This window comes from Physeter macrocephalus, chromosome 14 (assembly GCF_002837175.3).
Source record: "Physeter macrocephalus isolate SW-GA chromosome 14, ASM283717v5, whole genome shotgun sequence".
Lineage (NCBI taxonomy): Eukaryota > Metazoa > Chordata > Mammalia > Artiodactyla > Physeteridae > Physeter > Physeter macrocephalus.
The window spans coordinates 93,234,556-93,259,147 of record NC_041227.1 but is presented as its reverse complement, the minus strand read 5'-3'; the positions used below and the strand labels follow the sequence as shown (position 1 = coordinate 93,259,147).

The following is a 24,592-nucleotide window of genomic DNA, read 5'->3' as shown; positions in this document are numbered from 1 at the left end:
ACCTCTGTTTTCCTCTAAGAGTTTTACAGATCTTCGATCCATCTTGAGTTAATTTTTGTATGTGGTGTGAAGTAAGGGCCCAGCTTCATTCTTTTGTAGGTGGATATCCAGTTGTCTCGGCACTATTTGTTGAAAAAACTATTGCACGGTCTTGGCGCCCTTGTCAAAAATCAGTCGACCATACATAGATGTGTTTACTTCTGGACTCTCAAGTCTACTGCATTGATCTATATATCTGGAGAGCCACCTCGTCTCTGCCCATCTGCTCTCAGCAGTCCTGGAAACTCCCACAAGAAGCGTTAATGGGACATCCCACAGCCGAGCGCCATCTCCCAAGTGGCCCCCCTGGAGTTAATCACTTTCCGCATCTGTCAGGGTGACCACTGGGAGGACCCAGTGTGACCCGCCCTTGAGGTCATGTGGGGGAGGATGCCATGGAGACGTGCTTTCTCTCCCCTCACCTGCATGCCAGTGCATCTCCTCCCAGAGCAGGGCCTGTTTGTGCTGAGGCCCAGCTCCTAATTGGATGGATGCCCTTGGTGCGGACCGGGTAGGAGGGAGCAGAGGGCGGGAAGTGGCCGCTGGGATGGAAGGGAGTGGGGCCTGCAGGAGGGGAGTATTCCTGGCACTAGAGGCATCTTCACCATAACAGCGGCATTGGGAGGGAGAGCCTGCATCAATGGGTAGGCACTAGGAGGCTAGAGAGGGCCACTAGCATCGCCAGGCTCTCATCCTAAGGTGGTTTCTGTCCCTGTTTCCTGTGTGTGTGTGTGTGTGTGTGTGTGTGTGTGTGTGTGTGTGTGTGGCTTGATACCCCTCCTTTCTCAGGGCTTGTTCCTTCTGGTTGGGGGACTTGTGTGCTTTAAGAGGTCGAGTGGCTCTTGGCTGGTATGTCCTTGGCGCAGGACTGTTGTCTCACATTGACTCTAGCCAGTGAATAAGACTCCCCAGGGCAGCCAGAGACCCTTGCGGAGCGGGATGGAGAGCTGGGAGGATGGCGCCCTGTGATACCACGGGGACATTCTAGCTTGCAGGGAGTTCCAGATTTATGGGTGCTTTAGTACAGCTCAGGCAGAGAACACAATCGAGCAGAGAATTGTAAAGTTGCACTATACAACTTGTTGAATTCTACAGGGCAGGGCTGCCTGTGAGCTGAGAGAAGCAGGGGTGCTTAGCTGGTGGGGTGCCAGCTCAGAAGGAGGAAGAGGCCCATGGTACAGTGTGTCCCCTGCCCCTCCAGATCTCCTAAGGCTTTGGAGATGAATCTTCCTCAAGTGGCAGCCGCTGCAGTGACATTATATTTGTTAGGGACCCAGGAGGGGAATTCACTTCTTCCTTCCTTCGACCCCTAGAAGCAGAACTGGGTGAGAGCAGAGATTTCTGTAGAGTGTGTGCCCATCTCCTCCCTCTTCAGTGGTTCTCCCTGAGTGGGAGCGGAGCGGTGTGAGCTGGGTTGGAGTTGCTCACTGCCTTAGAATTGCATCAGCCCCGCCTGGCAGGCTGGAGCGGGAGCCTGTTGCTATGGTGACCACTAGGTTTCAAACCAGTGAGAAGGATGAGTTAGTTAGTCACAGGGTGTGGTGTTCTTGTCTTGTGATGATGTCTTGTGATAGACACACAGGGTCTGTATTCCCAGCCCTTCCATGGGGAGATGTGTCATTTGCTCAGGTGGGCATGATGGACAGCTGCGCCAGAAACTGTGTGGGCATTGACCAGGTTGGTTATGTGTGACAGAGGACACAGTTGGCTCCCTTCTGCCTCATTCTGGCGGCAGTGGGTGATTTGACCAAGTAAACCAGATTCTGGGGGAAGGGAGGGGACCAGGATGCAATCTGTCACCCAGAACGGAGGGCTGCTCTGAATCCCAGCCACCGAAACCTGCCCAGGCTGTGTCATGATTTTTTTTCAAAACCACCTGACAGAGCTCATCATCTTGCTAAAGATAACGGCTGCTTGGCCAAGCCAGCACCGTACTTACTAGTTCAGATCTCTCCTCTCACATTTTGCCTGCGGTGGGAAAGGAGGTAAAAAAGCCTACATTCCAGCCACATTGAGGACCTTCTGTGTGCTGGGCACTGCACTAGACGCTGCCTCATCGTTTTATCATCTCCTTACCTCTGCACTCGGGAGCAGGTGATGCTGCCCCGGTTCTGCAGGGGAGCAAGCCCTGGGACCCAGAGAATTTAAGTGACTTGCCCAAAGACTTAAACCTAAATCTTTGGGCTTTATGACTGGTGTTTTTTTGGATTCCAGATGCCCTTAGAAACAGGAATTCTTAGGATGTCCAGTAAAGAGACACACTGTACATCTTCTAGTGGAAAAATCTTGGCAGTGTCTCTCCCCAGAGAAACACTGTTTCTATGTGGCGAATGGTTGACTGGAGCTATTTCTGATTTCTGAACGGGAAGAATGAGAGATGTGGGCGTTGCCTGCAGACAGAGGAAAACCTGGGAAGCAGTTGGTGAGGTCAGGGCAGGGCGTTGACAAAGCCCAGACTTGGTACAGAGACAGCCTGGGATTTCTGCCTGGGGCCCTCTACGGGTGCGGATCAATTGTCAGATGAGTTCTCAACAAAGAAGTGTCTGGTGAACTGGTCCAGGGTAAGATGTAGAACCAGAAGAGAACTAGGGCCTCAGAGAGAGCCTGGCAGTCATAAGATCTGACTTGCTGAGCTTACGAGGCATAGTAACGGCAGTTAATTCTCAGATGGTGCCGTCACTCTTCGAAGTGCACTTTAGATATAATTACTCATTTCATTTTCACAGAATCCCTGGGAGTTTGGTTGCTATTATTCCATTTTGAAAATGAAACAGAGGCACAGAGAGGTTGAGTGACTTGCTCAAGTTAACACAACTGGTAAGAGGTAGAGCTGGGGATTCAAGCCCAGGCAGTCTGACTCCAGAGCATGAGCTCTTGACCAAAATGTTCTACTGTCTCTGCTCGTACCTTCTGGAAAGATGATAGCGAGTTAGCTTGTATGGCCCAACCTGAGGAGCGTGTATGTGTGTGCACATACATGCTCACACACACGCATACACCCTGATATACCGGCAGTGGGAAGGAAGGCATGTGGCTGCACTTGTGAGCTTCTGTGTATTGATGGCTGTGCCCTGTGCATTTGCAGGGGCCCAGGGAGACCTGTACCTGCGTGTGATGCTCCTCCTTTCTTCCCTCCCTCCCTCCCTTCGTGTTTCCCAGGAGGCTGGGTGCTCTGCCCTCGCTGGTGTAGAGCTGTGGAGGATATTGCTGCAGACCTTGTGCCTGGATTGCTTGCCTAACTGTGTTGAAGGGCCCCGGGCTCCCAGGAAGGAGCTCAGATCTAGCGCTGAGAGTGGATAGGGGCCCCAGGAGGAGCAGGCAGGGAAAGTGGGAGCACAGTTGCCGTGTGTGGGGGGGCACTCCCTTGTGCCTCTTTTGGTGCTTGGGTCACCTGTCTGCTACCCACACAACATGCAGCTGCTTCCAGACAAACTGGGCTTCCTATCTTCCCCAGGGCCAGGATTGGAGGGAGAAATAATTAAGATAAAAATAACGAAATCAACAATAACAGCAACTAACCTTATTTATTACATGGCAGGCACTGTTCTTAGTGCCTCTACTTGAACTAACTCATTTAACTGTCACAAAAGCTCTATGAAATCGTTTTATTAGTAGTAGCTTCATTTTATAAAGGAGGACACTAAGGCACAGAGAGGTTAAGCAAGTTGCCCAAGGTCACACAGCTAAAACTGGGATTTGAATTCTGGTAGCCAGGCTGCAGAGCATATGAAAGCGCAGTACACGACTATGTCCTCCTAGGGGAAGCCTCCAGACCTTGTAACACTTTTCTGCCCCCAGTTTAGAATCTTGTTTTTATTTTCCTGAGAGACTGGGTTGTGCTCACTTGCCTGCCCACAGGTCCTGTGTATGAGATGTGGCCTCTGACATCAGCCAGTTTTTGTGGGAATTGTGCCCTTTCTCTCCTCTCATGCTCAGGTGCTCAGGCATGGAAGGGACGTTTCCAGGAGCTCTCCTGGGAGCAGAGGTAATTAACTTTGGCCATTGCTGCTCTGGCCTCATCCCGCCAGTCTGCCTGCACACAGGTGGTTCCAGTGTAAACACCTGGGGCAGCGCAGGTCCTGCCAGCCCTGGAGGCCCTGCTGCCTGTCTCTCTCCTGTCCTCTCTGACCTGTGGTCTACAGCCGCCCTTGTTATGAGAGCCGAGTTGAAACATCTCTTTTTCCTTTCCACCACTTGTGACCCCCAAACCCCTGTCTCCTGTCAGTCCCTGGGCCATGTCTGGTCTTGAGCTTGATTCTTGGAGGAGGCTGCCTTCCTGTGGGAGAAGGCTGGCATCTCTTGCTGCCAGGTGGGAGGATGGAGCTGTGTGGATCTGAGTAGAGGACTTGGGAGGTGACAGAGGGATAGGGGCAGAGCCAGGGAAAAGGGGTGACCTGGGGGAAGTTTCATACCAGCCATGACCCCTGGGGTTCTGCCTGCTCCCCAAGACATTGCCTTTGCCATTGGAAGGTTGAACTTGTAGTGGGTGCCCAGGTGCTGCCTGATGGGGGAAGGAGTATTGGAATTGAAGCTGACAGATGCCTGGCAGCCCCTGCCTAGGGCAGAGCCAGGCTAGTCTTGTGCCAGGAAGTTGGCAGCAAAACAGAAATGAGCTATGGAGGTGGAACCTGGCTTTGTTACTCAGAAGGTGACTCGAAAGCTGTCTTTGGAAACTGATGGGTTCCAGGCCTAGTTTAGTCCCCTGTGCCCCCTGCTAATTCCCATGAAAGAGTTTCTCTGGTATTTCTCCTTCCCTATGTGCTTTTTTTGAAGTTATATTTTATTCTATTTTTAAAGTTGTGGTAAAATACATATAACATAAAATTTACCATCGTAATCATTTTCAAGTATGCAGTTCAGTGGCATTGAGTACATTCACATTTTTGGGCAACCATCACCACCATCTACCACCAGAGCTCTTTTCATCTTGAAAAACTGAAACTCCACACCCATTAAACACGAACTCCCCCTTCTCTCCCCACCCCCAGCCCCTGGCAGCCACCATTCTACTTGCTGCCTCTGTGAATTTGACTACTCCAAGAACGTCATATAAGTGGAGTCATACAGTCTTTTTGTGACTGCTTATTTCACTTAGTGTAATGTCCTCAAAGTTCATCCACACTGTAGCACATGCTAGAATTTCCTTTGTTTTTAGACTGAATAATGTTCCATAGTATGTATAGGCCACATTTTGTTTATCCATTCATCTATCAATGGACACTGGGGTTGCTTCCACCTTTTGGCTGTTGTGCGTAATGCTGCAATGAACATGGGTGTTCCCTGTCTACTTTTGGGCTTACTTCACACATCAGCAATAGGCCATCCTTGGGGCTTGGTCAGGGATGGGCCCACCGACTTGGCCCCAGGAGACCGGGTGGCTCACCAAGTTGACGGGGAAGGCTCGGCCCTCTGGCGTCTGCTTCTACCAAACACTAAGATGTCAGTGCTCCTGGCACCAACCTACTTGCTTGAGGACATTCCGGATTTCCTTCCCCTCTGCCTTCAGAAGAGGGTGCTGGATTCCTGGTTCTCTCATGGACAGGAGGAGGGCAGCGGTGGTTCACCATGAGCCCGGCATGGGTGGCGTTAGGAGAAAGTGACTGTCAGGTGTTGGGAAGGGCACGTGGAGCCTCTCTGAGAGGGGGGTGGCCAGGTGACCCCACATGGAGGAGCTGGAGGGCAGGCTGGTAATGCCGGGGAAGCAGCTTTGTCCTGAAATCCCCGTGACTGAGCACAAGCAAGGTTTGCTACTTGCTCACCTGGTCCGTGGCAGGTAAGGTGGGGCCTCTGTTCCACATGGTCACTCAGGGACCCAACCTCATGGAGGCTGCACCATCTGGAACCCAAGGCCTTCAAGGTCACTGCCGCAGGGGAAGAAGGAGAGGGAGAATCGTGCATGAGGGCTGACCAGAACAGCGGGAGTCAGGGGCGTCAGGGCCTTAAGGAGGTGAGTGTGTCTGTATATGTGTGTGTGTATGTGTGCATATGTGTGTGCTCCTGTGTGTGTGTGTGTGTGTGTGTGTGTGCGCGCGCGCTCGTGCATGTGGGCAAAGAGAAGAAATGAGCTGGCGGGGGAACCCCATTGCCCTTCCCCAGCTTAGCCCTCACCTGGCTTTGCACCAAGCAGAGGAAAGGTGACTTTAGTGTTTAAGGAAGAGGCCATTGACTTGGGGAGTTCCTCTCATCTCCCCTGACAAAGCTGGAGCAGGCGAAACCACTGGCACTCTAGAGCTGAGAGGAAGGGAGAAGGGCGTAAGGTTTGGAGGCACCCTATTATGGCCCTGGACAATCATAGAAATTTTTTAAGGTCTAGGGAGATTCTGAGTGGATGGCCAGCAGCTTGAGCTGAATGCCAGCGAGCCTGGCCTCCTGGCAGCAACGGACAGAGGTGCAGGGTGTTTCTGTGGGTGTATGGGTGAGGGTGTATAAGCATGTGCAGGTTGGGAATGTCTTGGCTGATTCTGCAAGTGGGGGCGGGGAGCCTGGAGCCACCAGGCTCTGGGATTGAAGGGAGCCCCTGATATAACAGGGGGGGGTCATAGATTCTGATCCTGGCTGCCACAAACGTGCAAGGCCCTTTGAGAGTGTTACTGGCCTCTCTGGACCTTGTATTACATGTTTGTTCTCTGAACTCTCCCTGTCTTTTCTCAGCACTAGATTGAGAGTCATTTAATTTTTCACAAATACCCCAAGGACTCATGAAACCATATATGGGAGAGGGGCTCTGAGGCCAGTGATAAGTGGGATTGGATCCAAAGGTCATTGTCATAATGGTCCTTTGATTCCTCCTCCTCCATTGCCTCCTGGCTGCTCCCCCTTCTCCCCCTTGGGGGCCCAGCTGCATTTCCCACCAGCAAGCGGGGAGAGGGGAGGAAGAACAGAGCCTTAAATCAAATCAGTCCAGGATCATTACTTGTTATCAATTCAGGACAGTTTGGAGGGGAAGCAGGAGGCAAGTTAAAGCTGTTAACTCTATCAAAGGTTAGAACTCCTATAGGATTTGTCAGTGACCTCCTGGCCCCAGACCCTAAGTAATTGAATTGGCTATTATGGGAAGAGATTAGAGGATTTTTAAGCGATTGTATCAGCCAGTCGGCAGTTATCCAGCATCCACTGTGTGTGAATACTGTGCTGAGTGCCACGAATAATATGAAGAAAATAGAAGTGGGCTATCCTGGGACCTCCCTTGTGGCGCAGTGGATTGCACTTTGTGCTCCCAATGCAGGGGGCCCAGGTTCGATCCCTGGTCAGGGAACTAGATCCCACGTGCATGCCACAACTAAGGAGCCCGCCTGCCACAACTAAGACCTGGTGCAACCAAAAAAAAAGAAAAAAGAAGAGGGCCATCCTTGCCTTCCAGACTCCTGCCACCTAGTGGGGAAGCCAGAATATACCAAAGGCCAAATGAATATGCACTTGACTTTCTTTGTAGAGGATTTTTATTTTATTTTATTTTTTATTTTTTTGGTCTGATTGATTGACCGCTGTACTGTTTGTGAAATACTCTTCTTGTCTGGTGTCTCTCATTGGTCTTCAGAGCAGCCCCGTGGACTGGGCATGGCAGCTGCATCATCCCATTTTCCAGTGAGGAAGGAGAGGCTGTGTAGAGCTGGGACCAGAACCCAGTTCTGTCTGACTTCTGGCCTGGGCTGCCAGTCATTGGCTAGCAGAGGTGGGAGTGCTGAGTGCTGCTTAGGGTCTGTTCCTGTCACTGTGTCTGGTACGTAATAATTTAGGAGATGTTTGTTGAATGACTATTGCTCATTTACACATGAAGTAAGTTTTCCTCCATTATGGTAAGGTCATCTGGTCATTCTGCACCATTCATTATTCCCATGTTTGGTGGACATATAACTGCATTTCCTACAGATCAATTAGGAATTTTAGGCCCCTCTTCCCGGGTGGGGAATTATGTCAAAGTACAACAAGCAATAGACTTAATCCAAAGAGCAGGCTTTAAGTTGTAGCTCAGTTGTTTATTAGCCAGGTGGCTGTGGATGAGACCCAGAACCTCTCTGAGCCTCAGTTTTCCCCTGTGTAAAATGGGGGAGTAATATCTACTCTGACAACCTCCCGGGGTTTTGAGAATGAAATGAGATCCTGGCTGTGGCCTTGATTTGTACACTGCAAAACACGGTGCAGATAATAGCGGTTCTCGTCCATCTTTCTGAGCCTGGACACGGTGAAGCCGCTCTCCCTTCTCTGCCCAGGGCCGGTTGGCAGGCCCCTCGTCCCTCGCCTGCCTCATCTGCCCCAGCTACTGATGCCCAAAACCTACGACTCCTTTGTTTCAGGCTTTGGAGTCGTGGCTTTTCCTGGCGTCCACGGCCTCTGCCTCCTTCCCCCGGGAGCTTGGAGGTGGAGGATCGGATCGCGTCTCCATGGCAACCAGAGAGTCCGAGCCGCACCCCCGCGGGGGGCCTGAGTCTGTTCCAAGCAGCGGGGGCGGAGCCAGAACTGAGCGTTCCAGCTACGCGGTAGCACCTCCGGGAACCAGCTACTGGGTCGCCTCTGCCGGGTCTTTCAGTTGCTCCTTTGCGGGGCTAGTGCCCCTGCTCCAGGCCGGCCGGAAGAGCTGGGGGTGAGGGGTAAGCCATCCTGCGGTCCAGGCGACTGCTGCAGGCCGAGTCTGAGGGCTCTGTGTGAATGGGACAGGGGCTGCCCTCCCTGCCTGCCCACGGTAAAGCCCTGTCTGTGCGCCTCCTTCACCTCTTCACCAGCAAACCTCCCAGTCCTTCAAGGCTTAAGTCAAACCCTGCCTCTTACAAGTAACCTTTCCTGTGCTTCTCATACAGCCTGGCTGATGGCTTCCTGGGGCTCTTTCAGAGTTTAGTTTCATTTGACTTTAGGGGCTGTGACCTCAGGGTCCTTGTCTGAAACTGGTGGTTCTCGGCCTTACAATACATTAGAATCACCTGGGGAGCTTTTAACAGCCCTGCTGCCCCGGCTAACCCACACCAACTCAATATGGATCTCTGGGTTGGGAGACAGACACCAGTCTCCCCAGGGGATTCCAGTGTGCAGGGAAGGTTGGAACTGGTGTCTTGAAGTTCACATTTTTATTTATTTGTTTGTTTGTTTGTTTTTGTTTTGGCTGCACCGTGGGGCTTGTGGGATCTTAGTTCCCGGACCAGAGATTGAACCTGGGCCCACGGCAGTGAAAGCGCCGAGTCCTAACCACTGGACTGCCAGGGAATTCCCAACTTCAAATTTTAAACACTCTCATGGCCTGTGATGCCTTGCTTGATGCTAAGCCTACGGAACGTAGGCTGACCGATGAACACTTGGGTCCACTGATGAAGGAAAGCCTGCTAGAGCCTAGCCCAGTTGTATGTTTCCAAAGCTCTGCTTTTTTTTGTTGTTGTTGTAGTTGTTTTGTTTTTCAAGGACTAGGAGATCTCTGAGGGCACTTACTGCTCAGGAAGAGGACTGGGGTGGTAATGATAATAGCTACTTGTTTATTTAGCACCTGCCCTGGACCAGGTGCCTTGCATTGCATTTATTCTTTGATGGGGACCCCACAAAAACCTCATGAGGTATAGGCATTGTGTATTATCCCCATCTTACAGATGAGGAAACTGAGGCTCTGGAATGTTAAATAGGTTGCCCAAGGTCCCATGGCTCTTTAGTGATAATACTGGGATTGGAACCTGAGTCTAACTCAAAGCCCGTGCCCTTGACCACTGCCCTGTCCTGGCTCCCAGCTCCCTCTTCTGTCAGTTGTAGAGCAGGAGGTGCTGAGAAGGAGGCGGCTTGTCCCATGGGAAAGATGCTGGTCCCAGGATGCCTCCCCTTGGTGCCATGCCACCACTGAGGGGCTCCCAGTGGGATCTCCAGGGTCAGATGGGGTCACGGGGCCCTGAAAGCGTCCAGCCCTTTCTCCTCTTCCTTCAGCAACCTCTACTGAGGACTGTTCTGCCCAGATGCTGTCCAAGTTCTTTAACCCCCATAATGTTTAAAGTCTCACAACCAGCCTGTGACACGGGCATTGTTATTCTGTTTTGAAGATGAGAAACTGAAGTTTGGTGTGGCCAGAGCCAACCAGCTGACAATCCGCAGAGCAGTCCTCCCGGTTCTGTGGCTCCAAGGCTCTGGGCTCTGGGTCTGCCTTGGGGATCTTGGCTTCCGCCAGGTTGTTGGGGGAGAAGAGGCCAAGTTCTGTAGCCCTGTGTGCCTCTAGCTGTGTGAAGGAGGTGAGGGTCACTGTGCTGCTTATCAGCCTCAGAACGGACCCACCTGTTGAGAACAGCCAGTGTCCTGGCCCGCTGGGAATGTGGGGGGGAGTTAGAGGATCTGGGGGGACATGGGCAGCTCTGTGCACCTCCCAGGGAAGGGGCCGACATCGGGAAACTACATGTGCGCGGTTTCACAGCAGGGTCAGTGCAGGCCTCAATCCAGTGCCCGGCATCCAGGGGAGGGCCGAGCAGGGGACAGAATCATTTGCTGGGAGCTAGTGACAGGAGTGGCAACTTGGAAGGACTCTACCCATGCAGGAGGGACCTCAGCTTCAGCGACACCAGTCTGTTCATCAGTGCCCTGAAAAGAAGGGCGTGGTCCTGCCCCGGCTCTTTGCAGCTCTGTCCCCCTCAGTGGGAATGGCCTCTTCCTCAGTGGGAATGGCCTCTTCCTGCCCCTCTTCCCTCACTTCTGTCAAGGCACACTCAGACCCTTTGCCAAACGGCCCTCTTCCTTCTCCAGACTTTGACACAGGTTGTTTCTTCCACTCATGGGCCCCGAGAGCAACCTGCCCAGGTGCTTTTCTCTATTTGTACAGGTCCTACACATTATAATGGTTGAAACACAGGTCCCGGAGTCAGACTAGCTGGCTAGTCTGTTAAATGCACTTAACAGCCTTTAAACCCAGGGCAAGTGACTTAACCCCCTATACCTTCACTTCCTCAACTGTAAATGAGAATCTCAATGGTGGTACTTAAACTTGGTTTTTAAATTTTAAAAAAAAATTTGAGTGCACCAACGTTAAGCATACAGCTTAATGAACTCTTACGTACGTCTGCTCATGTACCCACCCAGATCGAGATGTAGAACGTTTCCAGTAACCCAGAAAGTTCCCTCATGCCCCTTCCCAGTCAATACCCACTGCCTCCTGCAGCCCACCCCCAGGGAGCCACTACTGTGAACTTCCATCGCTGTCTGTTAGTTTTGCCTGTTCTTGAACTTCATAGAAATGGAATCCTACCTATGTGCTCCTTTGGGTCTGGTTTCTTTTGCTCAACACATTGTAAGATTCATCCCTCATAGGGTTGCTCTGATGGTGAAATGAGGTAGTGTACAGCCCACGGCCCGGCCCAGTCACAAATACAGTGAGCATGCTAGGACCACACTGTGAGGTCCTGGAGGGGAGGACGGAGTCTGTGCCCTGTGGCTCTGTCACCACCTGACACAGCGTGTGTGGTGATGCTCTCTGAGGACGTTTGATGCTGCTTTGGTGGGAAGGATGGTCAGGCCTGAGCTTCCCTCCGCTGTTCTCCTAAGGTTCCTTCCACCCGCACTCCCATTGTCAGTTCTAGGGCAGAATATGGGTTTATCACCTAATATCAGCCTTTGCACCTCCTCTGCTGGGAGGGCAGGACCGTTCCACACCTGGAACTTATCTTTATCCTGTACCCACAGGTTCTTGGAGTGTCCAAGAGGAGGTTGGAAAGAACCCTCAAACTTCCCTCAGCATCTGTTTCTGGGGGTTGGAATACCAAGATGGATTCTTGGCTGTGTCCATCAGTCGTTGGCGATGGACAGTCTCAGGGGAGGGTTGTAAACAGCTCGACACCTGTGTGCCTCCAGCCACCCGGGCGCCCCTTCCCCCCGCCTTGCGCCTCCCAGAGCTGCAGGTGGTAGAAACGAGAGCTGGTCATTTGGGTTTGAACTTACCCCCACTGGCCAACTCTCCACATTGCCCCGAAAGAGCATGTTTGAGGTCTCCATGGTCTGTCACTGGTTGGTTCATATCCTTTCATCTGGCACAGACACCATCACAGGCTTAGAACAGGTAACCCTACATTCACATGTGGTCCCAATCTGGGCGATTCCTAGGCGATCTGGAGGTCACAGGATTCTGCCTGCATTGTAACTCGACAGAGGAACATACGCATCCATTGGGAGAAATTATCTAAAGTTAGAGATGCTCGGCAACGATGTGGCTGGCAAGACCTCACTGCAGGAAATGGTCCAGATCAGCCATCTTCCCTGGGTCCTACCTAACTCTTAGCTCAGCTCACAAGGCCCTTGGGGTGCTGGTCTGTGCCCACTTCTCCAGTGCAATCTGCCCCTCACCCCCCTGCTCACTCAGTGTTCCAGCCAGGCTGGGCTATTTATAGTCCCCTAAGGCACTCTGTGCCTTTGCCAAGCCTCTTCTCATTGCCTGGAACTCTGCTCCTGTCCCCCTTCTGCCTGGCAAGCACCCACACATCTCTCAAGATTCGATTAATTATATTAATAATAGCAGCTAAGATTTATTGGGTGCTTACTATGTGCTAAGTGCCTTGCGCGCGTTATCCAGCTTAATCCTTGCAGTAGCCCTGTACACTCCATCTCTTTGTCATCCTCTTTCACGGCCATTGGTTTAACCAATATCCATTTATAAGTGGCTGCCTTGTGCCAGCCACTCCTCTGAGCACAGAGGAGTGGGATGTGATTCAGCCTGGATTGGAACCTAAACTGTGTGACCCCAGGGTCCTTGCTCTTAGCCACAGTGATAAACCACCTTCCTTGGAGTATCACCCATGCCCATCCAGCCATCCTCTCACCCACACTGTTTCCTGCTCCCTCCTCTTGGCCTTGCCTGTGAGGTACTTCTGTCATAGCATCTAGGATGTTTTCATGCTTGTTGGACTGCCTTCCTCTACTGGGCTGTAAGGATTTCAGTTAGGAATGTGTTCATTTTATGTGGCAGAAAATCCAACATATAGGGGCTTATAGTTCCCATTTAGCAAGATATGAGGTCGGCTGTTTCTAGTGTGGCTCAGTAGTTCAGTAGCATCAGGGAAATGTCTGCATTCTTTCTTGATCATTTCCTCATGGCAGCAGCATGGCCACTGTAGCTCTGGTCATCACATCTGAGTTCAAGGTATAAAGTCCCTTTTTAATTATCAAAGCAAAGGCCTTGCCAGAGGCCTACACTTGCGTCTCATTGACCAAAAACTATGTCAAATGGCCACTCCTAGTTGTAAGAGAGGCAGAGAAAGTGGGTATTTTGCCAGGGACTGGGGTCATTGCCACCTCATATAAAACCAGCATAAGGTAAGCAGGGAAGGAGAGAAGATAGATATTGAGTAGGAGACAAGCAGTGTCTGCTAGTAACCTAGAGAGCAGAGACCATGTATTAATTGCTCCCAAATTCTCAGAATCTGAATGCTTTATAATTATTTTGTATTGTTGCCTTGCAGGCAACGTACAGACATATGCACATACAGACATTTTTTTCAAACATAGTACACTGTACATACTATTATTAATTTCTTTTTCACTTAATAAGATGATGTAAATCATCCAGATAATTTTTAATGACTACATAGTAGTCCATCTTGGAGAAATACCATAATTTACCCAAGTCCCTATAATTAATCATTCAGCTTGTTTTTAATATTTCACAATCATAAACAGCCCTGTGATTAATAACCTTACAACTTTATTTTTATGTACATTTATAATTAATTTCTTAGGACACAGTCTTAGATTATGCTGGGTTAAAAGCTGTACCAACTGTTAAAGCTTTTGATACCAAGTTGACTACAGAAAAGTTGTGCCAGTTCTACATATCCTCCAAGAGATTCTGAGAGTGCCTGTTCTCTTACAAGCTTGGGTATTTTCCTTGCTGATTTGATAGGAAAATTGCAAAAAATAGAGGTTTGCATTTTCTTTGATTACAGGTGAGGTTAACATTTAACATATATATGTTATATATATATTATATGTGTATATATATATATATACACACACACACATTGGGCATTTGTAATTGTCTTTTTAATTTTCTATTCATTTCTCTAACTCATTTAGAAAGTTGAGGTATTCGTCTTTTTCTCATTGGATTGCAAAAGTGCTTTATATATTCAGGAGGCAAGGAGGTTCATAGGAGAAGGGTGGAACTGAGCTGGATTTGAAGGCTAAATAGGACTTCGCTGGGTGGTCAAAGGATGAGGAGGGTGTTCTAGGTATAGGAGCAGCATGTGCAAAGGTCCAGAGGTGGGAAACTGTGTGTTTGGGGACTGTGTTAATTTCATAGGGCTGCCATTAAAAAAATCATCACAGGGAGACGCAAGAGGGAGGGGATATGGGGATAGATGTATGCATATAGCTGATTCACTTTGTTGTACGGCAGAAACTAACACAACATTGTAAAGCAATTATATACTCTAATAAAGATATTTTTAAAAATTAAAGTAAAAATAAAAAATCATCACAGGGACTTCTCTGGTGGTCCGGTGGTTAAGACTCCGTGCTTCCACTGCAGAGGGCATGGGTTCAATCCCTGGTCAGGGAACTAAGATCCCAGAAGCTGCGAGGCCAAAAAAACACCCAAAATTTATTTTCTCACAGTCTGGAGGCCACAGTCCAAAATCAAGGTGCTGGCAGGGCCATGCTCCCTGCCAAGCCACTAGGGGGAGAATCCTTGCTTGCCTCTTCCAACTTCTGGTGGCTCCAGGCATTCCTTGGCTTTTGGCCAGATAACTCGGATCTCTGCCTCCATCTTCACATGGCCTTCTTCTGTGTGTCTGTGTCTTCTCCCCTTCTGTTTCCTATAAAGACATGTTGTCAGATTTGGGTCCCACTCAATTAAAGTAGGATCATCTCATCTAGAGATCCTCAACTTAATTACATCTACAAGGACCTTTTTCCTAAATAAGGTCACATTTATGGGTACCAAGGTTAGGATTTGGACATATATATTTGGGGGCTACCATTCAGACCCTTTCAGGGACCTACCTAGAAGATGTCTGATATTACAGGGCAGCAGAATACGACTCTGTAAAGAAAGAGTCAGGTGCTGACTCTGAAAGGCCTTGAGCCAGGGAGTTTGAAGTGAACGGGGAACTGTTGAATTTTGCACAGTGGGGAAACACGATCAGATTTGCAGTCTGGCAGTCATGGGGAGAGACTGTTGGAATTGTCCTTGTAAGAGTTGGTGAGGGTGGGAAGGCAGATGGGGAGTGGGGATATTTCAGGGTGTAGGAGATGAGCAGGAAGAGGGAGGAATCTGGCATGACTCCTAGGTTTCCAACTTGAGTGATCTGGCAGATTCAACTTCAGGAAAAGCTTGGGTTTGAAGTTCCTGGGGGTGGAGATGTCCAGGAAACAGTCAAAGAGATGGGTCTGCAGCCCAGACCTCTCCCTAGAATATAAATAATATTTAGAGAGGGAGTAAAGTAGAGGTGACAGAAGCCCGGAGAACACCAATTTTTTCCCCCATCATTTATTATGAAAAATTTCAAACATACCTAAAAGTTTAAAGAATTGTATAGTGAACACCCAGGTACCCACCATCTGGAGTCTATAATGATCATTTTTCTCCACTTGCTTTATCACACATCTGGCATCCCTTTGGACATCATCAATCCATCTTGTTTTTTACGCACGTCAGAGTAAGTTGCAGACATCAATACATTTCACTTCGGCACTTAAACATGCATGTCATTAACTAGCGTTAAGTATTTAGTGAAATGCACAAATCTTTGATGCAGTGTACTATTTGATAAAGTCAATGAACACATCCGCCTGTGTACCCCAAATCCCTGTCAAGATACAGAACATTTCCATCACCCTAGAAAATTCCTTGTACCCCTTACACTCAATTCCTGTCCCTACCTGACCCCCAGAAGCAACCACAATTTTCATTTTTTTTCCAAGCGTAAATTAAATTTGTCTGTTCTAGAACTTCATATAAGTGGAGCCGTACAGGATGTGTTCTTTTGTGTCTGGCTTCTTTCACTTAGCATAATGCCTGTAAGAGTCATTTCTGTATGTCTCAGTATTTTGTCCCTTTTATTGCTGAGCAGTATTCTATTGTAAGGATGTATAGGGAATACCAATTTTTAAGGGGTGGGCAGGGAAAGAGGATTCCACCAAGGAGACTAGAAGGAACAGTGAAGACTGTAGGAAAAGCACCCAGATAAAATGTCAAGGAAAACCATCTGGATCAGTTATAATTAGGTTTGACTGCATATAACATAAAAATTAAATGACAGTGACTTAAATAACATAGGCATTTTTCTTCTCTCATGTAAAAGAAGTCCAGAGGTAGACATTCCTGGGGTGGTATGTTGGCTCACCGTGCCATCACGGGCCCAGGCTCCTAGCTTTGTGCTCAGCTATATTCAGCACTGGCTTCTATCCTCGAGGTCCCCTCATGGCTCAGTATAGCTGCTGGAGCTCCAGCTCTCCTATCTGCTTTCCAAACTGGCAACAGAAGGAGGAAGCATGGAGAGAGGAGAAAAATACCTTCCAGCGAAAAACAATCTCAGCAACTTTCTTCAAAGTTCCACACATATCCACTCAACATCTCATTGGCCAGAACTTCATCACATGGCCCACACCACTAGGAAAAGTAGCCTTTTAGCTAGCCACGGAGCACACTGCCACTCCAAAGATAGTGAGATTTCTGTTACTAGGAGGGGAAATGGATATTGGCTGTCAGCAGCCTCCTCTGCCTTTTCTCTTTTGACACCTGCTGGCCAAGCCATGGTCCACTCAGTCTTCCTGTCTGTGTACCTGCACAGACTGAAGGCTGTGATTGGCAGATTTCCACCCTCCTGAGTCCCCAGGGCTCCAGCTTTCTCAAAGGGTTGGTTTCTCTGTCTTTTCTGTATCCTTTTTCCTGGTAGGGTTCTCCGGGGTCTCTGGCTGGCTTCCTGGGCTGTCAGGGTCTCCTGGAGGTTGGAATGAAAGGGACAGTATCCAGGAACATTTGCAGAGAGCTCTGAGGGCACTCTCCTCCACGCCCGGGCACCCCGCTGTTGTGGCTGGCACCCCTCTCTCCCCTCCTTGGTCAGCCTCCCCTGACGAGGACTGTTGAAGGAGATTTCCCTAGAAGATTCGTGAGATTCAGAGGGGGAAAGACGGCATTTGGAGACAGACTTGGATTCAGATCCTTTCTGTGCAAATCTCTCTGAGACTCAGTGACTCTGCCTGTGAACTGGGGATCGTGAGAGCAGCCTCTCCGATATGGCTAGGTTGAGATGTGGGTCCAGGGGCACCACTCTGATAAGGATGAATTGGGCACACATGGCGGAAGGCTGGCAGAGACCTTCCCACCCTGCTGTGACCCAGGCAGCTGCAGACTGTGCGGTAGAGTCAAGCCTCACCACTTTCCCCGTGGTCCCTTCTACCCTTGCCCTTGGGAGATATCTTGAGAGTGAAGGCTCTGGTCCTGTGACCCCTGGGAACTGGTCAGTGTACAGGAGAATCAGCGGGGCCTGCTGGAATCTGAACGGATGGCCAGGCCAGTGTTCATCAGAGTTCACATCCCCCGCTTGACTCCAGGCACTAACAGGGCAGCCTGGAACCTCCTGGAGGAGAAACCGCAGGTTAACGTGGTGTTTCATTCCCTCCTTGTGCTTCTCCAAAGTGAGTAGGTCTCACCAAACAGCCGGCCTCCCTCACAGTGCCAGACTCGGGCAGCCCGGATGCTGTGGCTCCTCTTCCCCCCTCCCGCCCCCTGGAAATAGCAGAGTCGGCTTACCCCCACCTGCTCCTGAGACAGAAGCCCTGTGTCCTCCCGGCGGTGGGTCCTGTTTCCCGGGTGCCTGGCACACACACATCCCAGTGTCTGGATGGCTAGGTCCTGTGGTTCTTCACGTGCACGCCTGTCCTGGGGAAAAAAATAATAGCTCACGTCCCTGACAGCTTAATGGGCCGTCAGCACAGGACTGGAGAGGAAGTCGGCAGGAACAGGTGCAGCGAGGCTGGGGGGCGCTCTCGGCCGCCAAAGGGGCAGATTGGACTGAGTGTGGCCGTGGCCGGGCGCCCTGGTGACCCGTTGACACCATTCTCAGGCTGCCCCGGGGACTGGTGTGTTGTGACAGAGGAGGAGGAGCCAGGGCCCCGCTGAGAACTTGGCTCAAGCCTCAGGCCTGAGAGGGACAGTGCATTCCTCTGCCCATTCACTCACTCCACACACGTTCCCAAGATCCTGACCCATGTGGGCCGTGGCTGCTGGGCGCACAGCGATGGCTGTCACCCAGTTCCAGCGCCAGGTGCTCGCTCAGGGACGAGTGGACAGGATCACTGGGGGCACTAGAGGGCCACGCACTGTAGGAGTTCTGAGCTGGGACGCCAGGGGGGACACTGTGGAGGAAGTGATATCTGAGCAGATGATGGGACAGACCCAGCCAGGGGTGGAGGTGGGGGAGGGTCCCTCACACAGCTGTAGGAGAGACCCCCACTGGTGGGGTGTGATGGGGGCCTTTCTGAGATGCTGCCTTGCGCCCCCATGGACCCGGCCTGCTGTCCAGGGAGGGGGTGTCTGGGCGGGGGCTCTGGCCCCTGAGTGGTGCTGGCAGCGCCGATGGGGTTAACGGCAGCTTGACTTCCCTGTGGCTGTTTCTTCCCTCCTTTTCCCAAGGAATCCTACATTGAAATTACAGAAATAAGTGCCGGCTTTTGAGAAGTCTGCTGTGCAGCCGCGTCCCTGCCAGGCCCGGGCTGCCTTCTCGCCCATGCTCTGCCAGCCTTGGGCTCTGACCTTTGCGGAGCCTTGTTCGAGGGGTGAGGGCTCCCTCGGGTGCCGTTCCTCAGCCCCCACCCCGAACCCTGCTCTGTCCCCCCATCCAGGGATGGGGCTCGGTGTACAAATGGTACCCAAAGAGGAGGGGCTCAGGAAGTGACATCGCTCGGCCCGCCTGCACCTCCTTATTCCCTATAAAAAGCAAAATGGTGACTCAGAGAGGAGAGTTGGAAGCGTCCTGCGTCCTGCTCCCACTGTTAATTTTTAGAATTGGAATTAGGCAGGAGGCAAAGGAAACAGCAGCTCGAAATACGCGACTGACATGCTATTAAGCGGGTGGCAACAGCGGAGCCGCTCCCCCTCGACTCCCAGTGGCCCCTGAACCGCAGCGCCTGGTGCCTGCCGGCGCTCCGGGCCGCGCAGCCCTGCCCGGGCTGGGCGTGGATGGTGCGGCCCGGGGCATGGCAGCCGGGGACCGCCGCTGGCGCCCACTGCGCTACCGGTCCCTGGCAGCCCTCGTGGAGGACTCTCAGTGGCCTTTCTTGTTCCTTGTCTCAGACTTCAGCTACGGGGCAGACGACTACGACGGAGAGGGGAATGAAGAGCAGAAGAGGCCCCCGGAGGGCTCGGAGACCATGCCGTACATCGATGAGTCGCCCACCATGTCGCCCCAGCTCAGTGCCCGGAACCAGGGCGGCGGGGACAGCATCTCCCCCACCCCACCGGAGGGGCTGGCACCTGGGGTAGGTACACCTGCTTTTCCTTCCGCGTTTGGGAAGAGGGGGCTTTTGGGGAGGCGGGGAGGCAGGCATGGGTGTCGTGGGCCAGGCTCTGCTTGGGGCGCTACTGGGGTGCAGGACTTGGGAAATTTGGGCTTGCTCTTGGTGCCCTCATCATCTCATTCCGGTCCTGGGCCTCTCAGACTAGCCCCCGCCCCCCGCCTGGTGCTCTCTCTGCCACTGCTGCACCTACCCCTGCCTCTTCTACCAGCCGTCTGTTCCCCCTGCCTCCTGGACACCTCACTTCCTCTTTCAGCGTTCGCTCTCAGTTCTCTAGCAGGATGGGACCCTGGGGAGGGAACAGGCTCTCCTCTCTGGGCCCGGGCTGGGCAGTGGCTGCATGTGTGAGTTGTGGGCCATCAACGCACAGGTGCCGGCTCAGCAAACCAAGGCTGGCCTCGGTGCCAGCAGTGGGGCAGTGAGCAGCTTCTGTAGCATTCCCTGAGGACCAGGGGCCCCAGCCAGCCCCTCCTCTGTTGACTCTGGAAGGGAATGAGCCGTAATGGTGTCCACCTCTCCTCTTGTCCACCGATGAGAGCTCTGCTCCAAAGAGAAGCATTTTACAAGCAATATTGAGGATGTGCTCTGAGACATGTGGAGGGATAGAGATGCGAGGAGGTTTGCAATCCTTGTAATTAATGCTGTTCCCGGGCCCGGAGACCAGCTCTGTCCGTGCTCAGCTTGTGCGAGTGTGTCTGAGACACAAGAGCAGGTGAGACAGAGGGATTCCTGGGGGCTATTTTTCAGAAATTGGGAGGAATCAAAGAATCAAATTTCTTCTTTGGAGGGGGGCAGGGGGGGCTTGGATTGCTTGGTCCTGCTTGGCAGGGGGCTTGTCCATGTGTGTTTTGTAGGGGGGTCCCCTTTCTTCCCTCTAATACCCTCGAGGAGCAGTCCCTGAGTTGCTGCGAGATACTTGTTTCCCTCCTGCAGGGCCCAGCACACCCCCACTCCAGCCAGGGGGCTGCCTGGACCCTACCATTTCTTGCAAACCCCCTGCTTCCTTCCCTCCCAGCCTCCTCGGCCACCCTCCACCCCTGTGTAGAGCTCTCACCCCCTCTTCACACAGCGGGGTGGCTGTTATAGCCTTTGGCAACAAGGGCCTTGGCAACCGGCTTCCCACTTGGGGGAAGCCACACTGTTGCCATGGCAACAGAGGACTAGGCAGAGCTTATCAGCTGCCAGGCAGTGCAAGTTTGGGAAGGGATGGTGGGGGCAGGTGGGAGGTGGAAGTGATGGGCAAGCGCGTTGATCAGGTTCAGGCCCCCCATAGCTGACATTCTGGGGTATTGTCCTGTCGTCCTAAGGAAGGGTGGCAGGTGAGAGACAGCCACCTTGGACCTGCAGGGCAGGATTCTTGCTACCGATGGAGGAGAGGGTGCTCTGGGACCTGAACTGACTCTAACCAGGGGAAGCAAAGTGACAGCTCTTGCTTCCCGTCTCTGCCTTTAGGTCTCTGACCACAACAGGGCTTAGAGACATCCCCCTCCCATCCCGGAGACTCAGCTATTACCCCTGTGAGCTGGTGCAGAAAGATTCACTGTAGGACTCAACACAGCACCAGGAATCCTGGCTGAGAGTTGAGAACGTGTGGCCAGATTAGAGCCACTTGCTGAAGGGGAAAGCCATTTATTTCCCTTTCTCCTCTGCCTTCCTCCTTGTTTCCTGTCCTGTCTCCTTCCCTCATCACATGACCCCCCTTGCTGGAGTGCTTGTCCATCGACTTTTAGATTCCCTGGTGAAAGGTACTCAGGTGCTTTCTCTAGTGAAACGGGTCACAGGCATAACAGGGAGTGCCCCCACCTGGAGCTCTGGGGCTTCGGGGCAGGGACTTCCTTTACTACCATGCTGCCCATTTTGCTTGGTGACTCAGAAGGGAAGAGCTTGGTTTGAGGACTTTGAAATCCAAGAGATGCTACAGTGACAACTGGCCAAAGTGCTTGGGAACCCCAGGATTAATTTTTGCACCATTGGCTAGAAATTATACAAGGTAGGGGTGGGGAGCATTAATCCAACTTGGAGATCTAGCAAAGATTCCAGCCCAGTGTACCCGCTGCCTGCCTACCTTCCCTCCTGAGTTGCATTTCTGCCCTCTCTGCTGTGTCACTGGCCCCATCTAGTGGACTCAGCAAGTATTGCTGTGTACTTTGAGATGCTGGAGAGAGTTGACACACCTCTTCCGGAGTACTTGAGAGCTGTTTCAGTTTAAAAAAAAAAAAAAAGGAAAGAAAAAGAAAGCCAAGCTTTCTGCTGCTTGGCTCTGCTCATTTGACCAGGCAGGTCCCCTCCCTGCCAGGCTTCCTGTTGGGGCGTTGGGAACCAAGGGGACTTTTGGACCAAATCAGATGATTGTTCTAGATATTCAGATATCTAGCCTCTGGCAGCCGGACATTCCACACCCAAATGTGCATCCAACTTGTTCCTGGAAACCCAAGGTTTGGTCTTTTTTTTTTTTTTTTTTTTTGCGGTACGCGGGCCTCTCACTGTTGTGGCCTCTCCCATTGCGGAGCACTGGCTCCGGACACGCAGGCTCAGCGGCCATGGCTCACGGGCCCAGCCGCTCCGCAGCATGTGGGATCCTCCCGGACCGGGGCATGAACCCGTGTCCCCTGCATGGGCAGGTGGACTCTCAACCACTGCGCCACCAGGGAAGCCCTGGTCTTTATATTAGGGTTCTCCAGAGAAACAGAACCATTAGGATACAGAGAGAGAAGGATTGATTTATTATAAGGAATTGGCTCACTAGATTATGGAGGCTGAGAGGTCCCAAGATCTGCAGTCAGCAAGCCGGAGACCCGGGAGAACTGATGGTATAGTTAGTCCCAGTCTGAGTCCAAAGGCTGGAGAATCAGGAGAGTTGATGGTGTAAGCTCTAGTCCGTATTGAGTCCAAAGGCAGGAGAAGACCTATGTCCCAGCTCAAAGACAGGCAGAGAGAGTGAACTCTCCCTTATTTCGCCTTTTTGTTCTATCCAGACCTTCAACTGATTAGATGAGGCCCACCTACATTGGGAAGGCAACCTGATTTACTCAGTCAACTGATTCAAGTGTTAATCTCATCCAGAAACACCCTCACAGACACACCCAGAATAATGTGTGGCCAAACGTCTAGATATCTGTGGCCCCGTCAGGTTGATGCATAAAACTAGCCCTCACGGTCTTACTCTCCCAGCAGCTCAGAGAATGGAAGAGACATGAGCTTTGCACAGATGAACATGTTCTGCTCTCTAGCTGTGGGACTCTGGATCAGCGTCATAACCCCTCTGAGCCTCAGTTTCCTCATCTTGAAATAGGACTAACCACCTGAAGGGCTGTTGAGAGGACGGACTGGGATAGCTCAGGTGAGGCCTGAAGCGCTGGGCCTGGCTCACTGTGGGTCCTCAATCCTTGGCGCCCAGGGCCCACGAGACTCTCCTCACCAGCCATTAGAGGGGTGGGGAGCCCAGAGCACTGCGAGGACCCGGTCTAATGAATATTTGCTGGACAACAACTGAATCTGCTTTTGCAACCTCCTTTCTGGGGTCAGATCTGTCCTCCCAGGTGTGGTAGCCCAGATGAAACCGGGTCTCCGGTGTTGCAGGACAAATGCTCTTCACTCCCCAGAACGCCCTGCAGCCTCACTCTCCTCTCGCCTTAGATGTGCCCCAGTGTGCAGCCCAGCGAGGTATCAGGGTGAAAGCTGAAGCCCCGCCCTGCAGACCCTCACTCTCCCTAAGCCCAGGCTGAGTACAGCTCCCTCCGGTGGCTCAGTTCAGCAGAGAGGGCCTGCTTTCACCCTGGGAAGGATGGGCGGGAGCCTCCATCTCACTGACAAGCGGGGCACATGTTCCCCTGCCAGGACCGTGGTCATTCAGAAAAGCGTGTGCCCCACAAGCCATGGACTCCTCTGACTCCCCTCTCGGGAGGCACCGTGAAAAGGGGCCACAAGGCAGAGAGAAGACCTGGTTATTGTCTCAGTGCCACCACTTTCTAGCTGTGTGACCTGAGGGATTTCACTCATCTGAGCTCCAGTTTGCTCATCTGTAGAGTGAAGATACCGAGAATTTCCTCCCTCCTGACTTCACACAGCTGTCGGGAGGCTTCTATGAGATGGGGCCAGGCAGGTGCTTTGTAAATTGTAAAGTCTGTACATGTTAGTACTGCACTAACTGCTGAATTGAGGAGTTTAGACTCCAGACGGCAGGATAATTGAAAGATAGGTGGGGGAGAGTTGAGATGATCACCATTGTCATCCTTCTCATCTTCCCCCCTTCCCCCGCACAACCCCCACTTCCTCACAGCTACTTAGACTCGCCCTGAGCCTTTTACATGGGGAGCCAGAGATAAACTTGGTCTTTCTTTTATTCTTTTCTTTTTTTTTTGGCCGCACCTGCATGTGGGATCTTAGTTCCCTGACCAGGGATTGAACCTGTGACCCTTGCATTGGAAGAGCGGAGTCTTAACCACTGGACTGCCAGGAAATCCCTAAACTTGGGTCTTTCTGACGCTGGAGTCTGTGTGGTGCTCGCAGGTCCCCTCAGATACCACCTCCCTTGTGAAGGTTTTCCAGCCCATGGCTGAGTCCTCCGCTGTCTGGGGACCGTGCACAGTTACTCGTGGGGCACGTCTGCCCTTCGAGATCCGGAGCCCCGATCCCCGATCATCTCCGGGACCCCCGTCAGCAGCTCCCGGGCACCTAGGGGTATTCACCCGGTGTTTATGGAATTGAATCAAGTAGCACTGGGTTGGCCAGGGAGCAGGGAGGGAGGGCAGATACAGTCTCAGGGGATGAAGCTAGGACGAATTGCTGCGCCCTCTTCCCTTCCCGGTCCCTTCTGAAGCCTTGGGGTTTGGGATCTGAGGTTGCAGGACACGGAGGCCGCTTCTAGGTGAAAGGAGAAGCCACGTGGCAAGCCGGGAACATCTGAGATGGTGTCCCAGTCTGATCTCTTTGGACGGCGTTCAAGGCCTGGGTTGGGTGGGTTGGCGGCTGCCCTTTATCTTTACGCCTCTCAGGAGTTTCCAGATGCAGGTAAAACCAGAGACATCTCTCCTCAGGTTGCCGACCTCCTGCCTCAGCAGCCTTGCTCCCCGTTGCCCCCTTTCTGGATCTTTGGTCC

The 24,592-nt window shown here is 51.9% G+C and overlaps 1 protein-coding gene across 3 annotated transcripts in view; it reads left to right on the top strand.

Moving 5' to 3' along the window:
• ABR (ABR activator of RhoGEF and GTPase) overlaps positions 1-24,592 on the top strand; it is a 158,351-nt gene that overhangs the window by 67,956 nt on the left and 65,803 nt on the right. For all 3 annotated transcript variants that reach the window (XM_028498288.2, XM_028498286.2, XM_028498287.2), the window contains one exon: positions 19,274-19,458. In XM_028498288.2, coding sequence (XP_028354089.1) covers positions 19,274-19,458 — 185 coding nt within the window. The remainder of the gene's footprint in view (positions 1-19,273; positions 19,459-24,592) is intronic.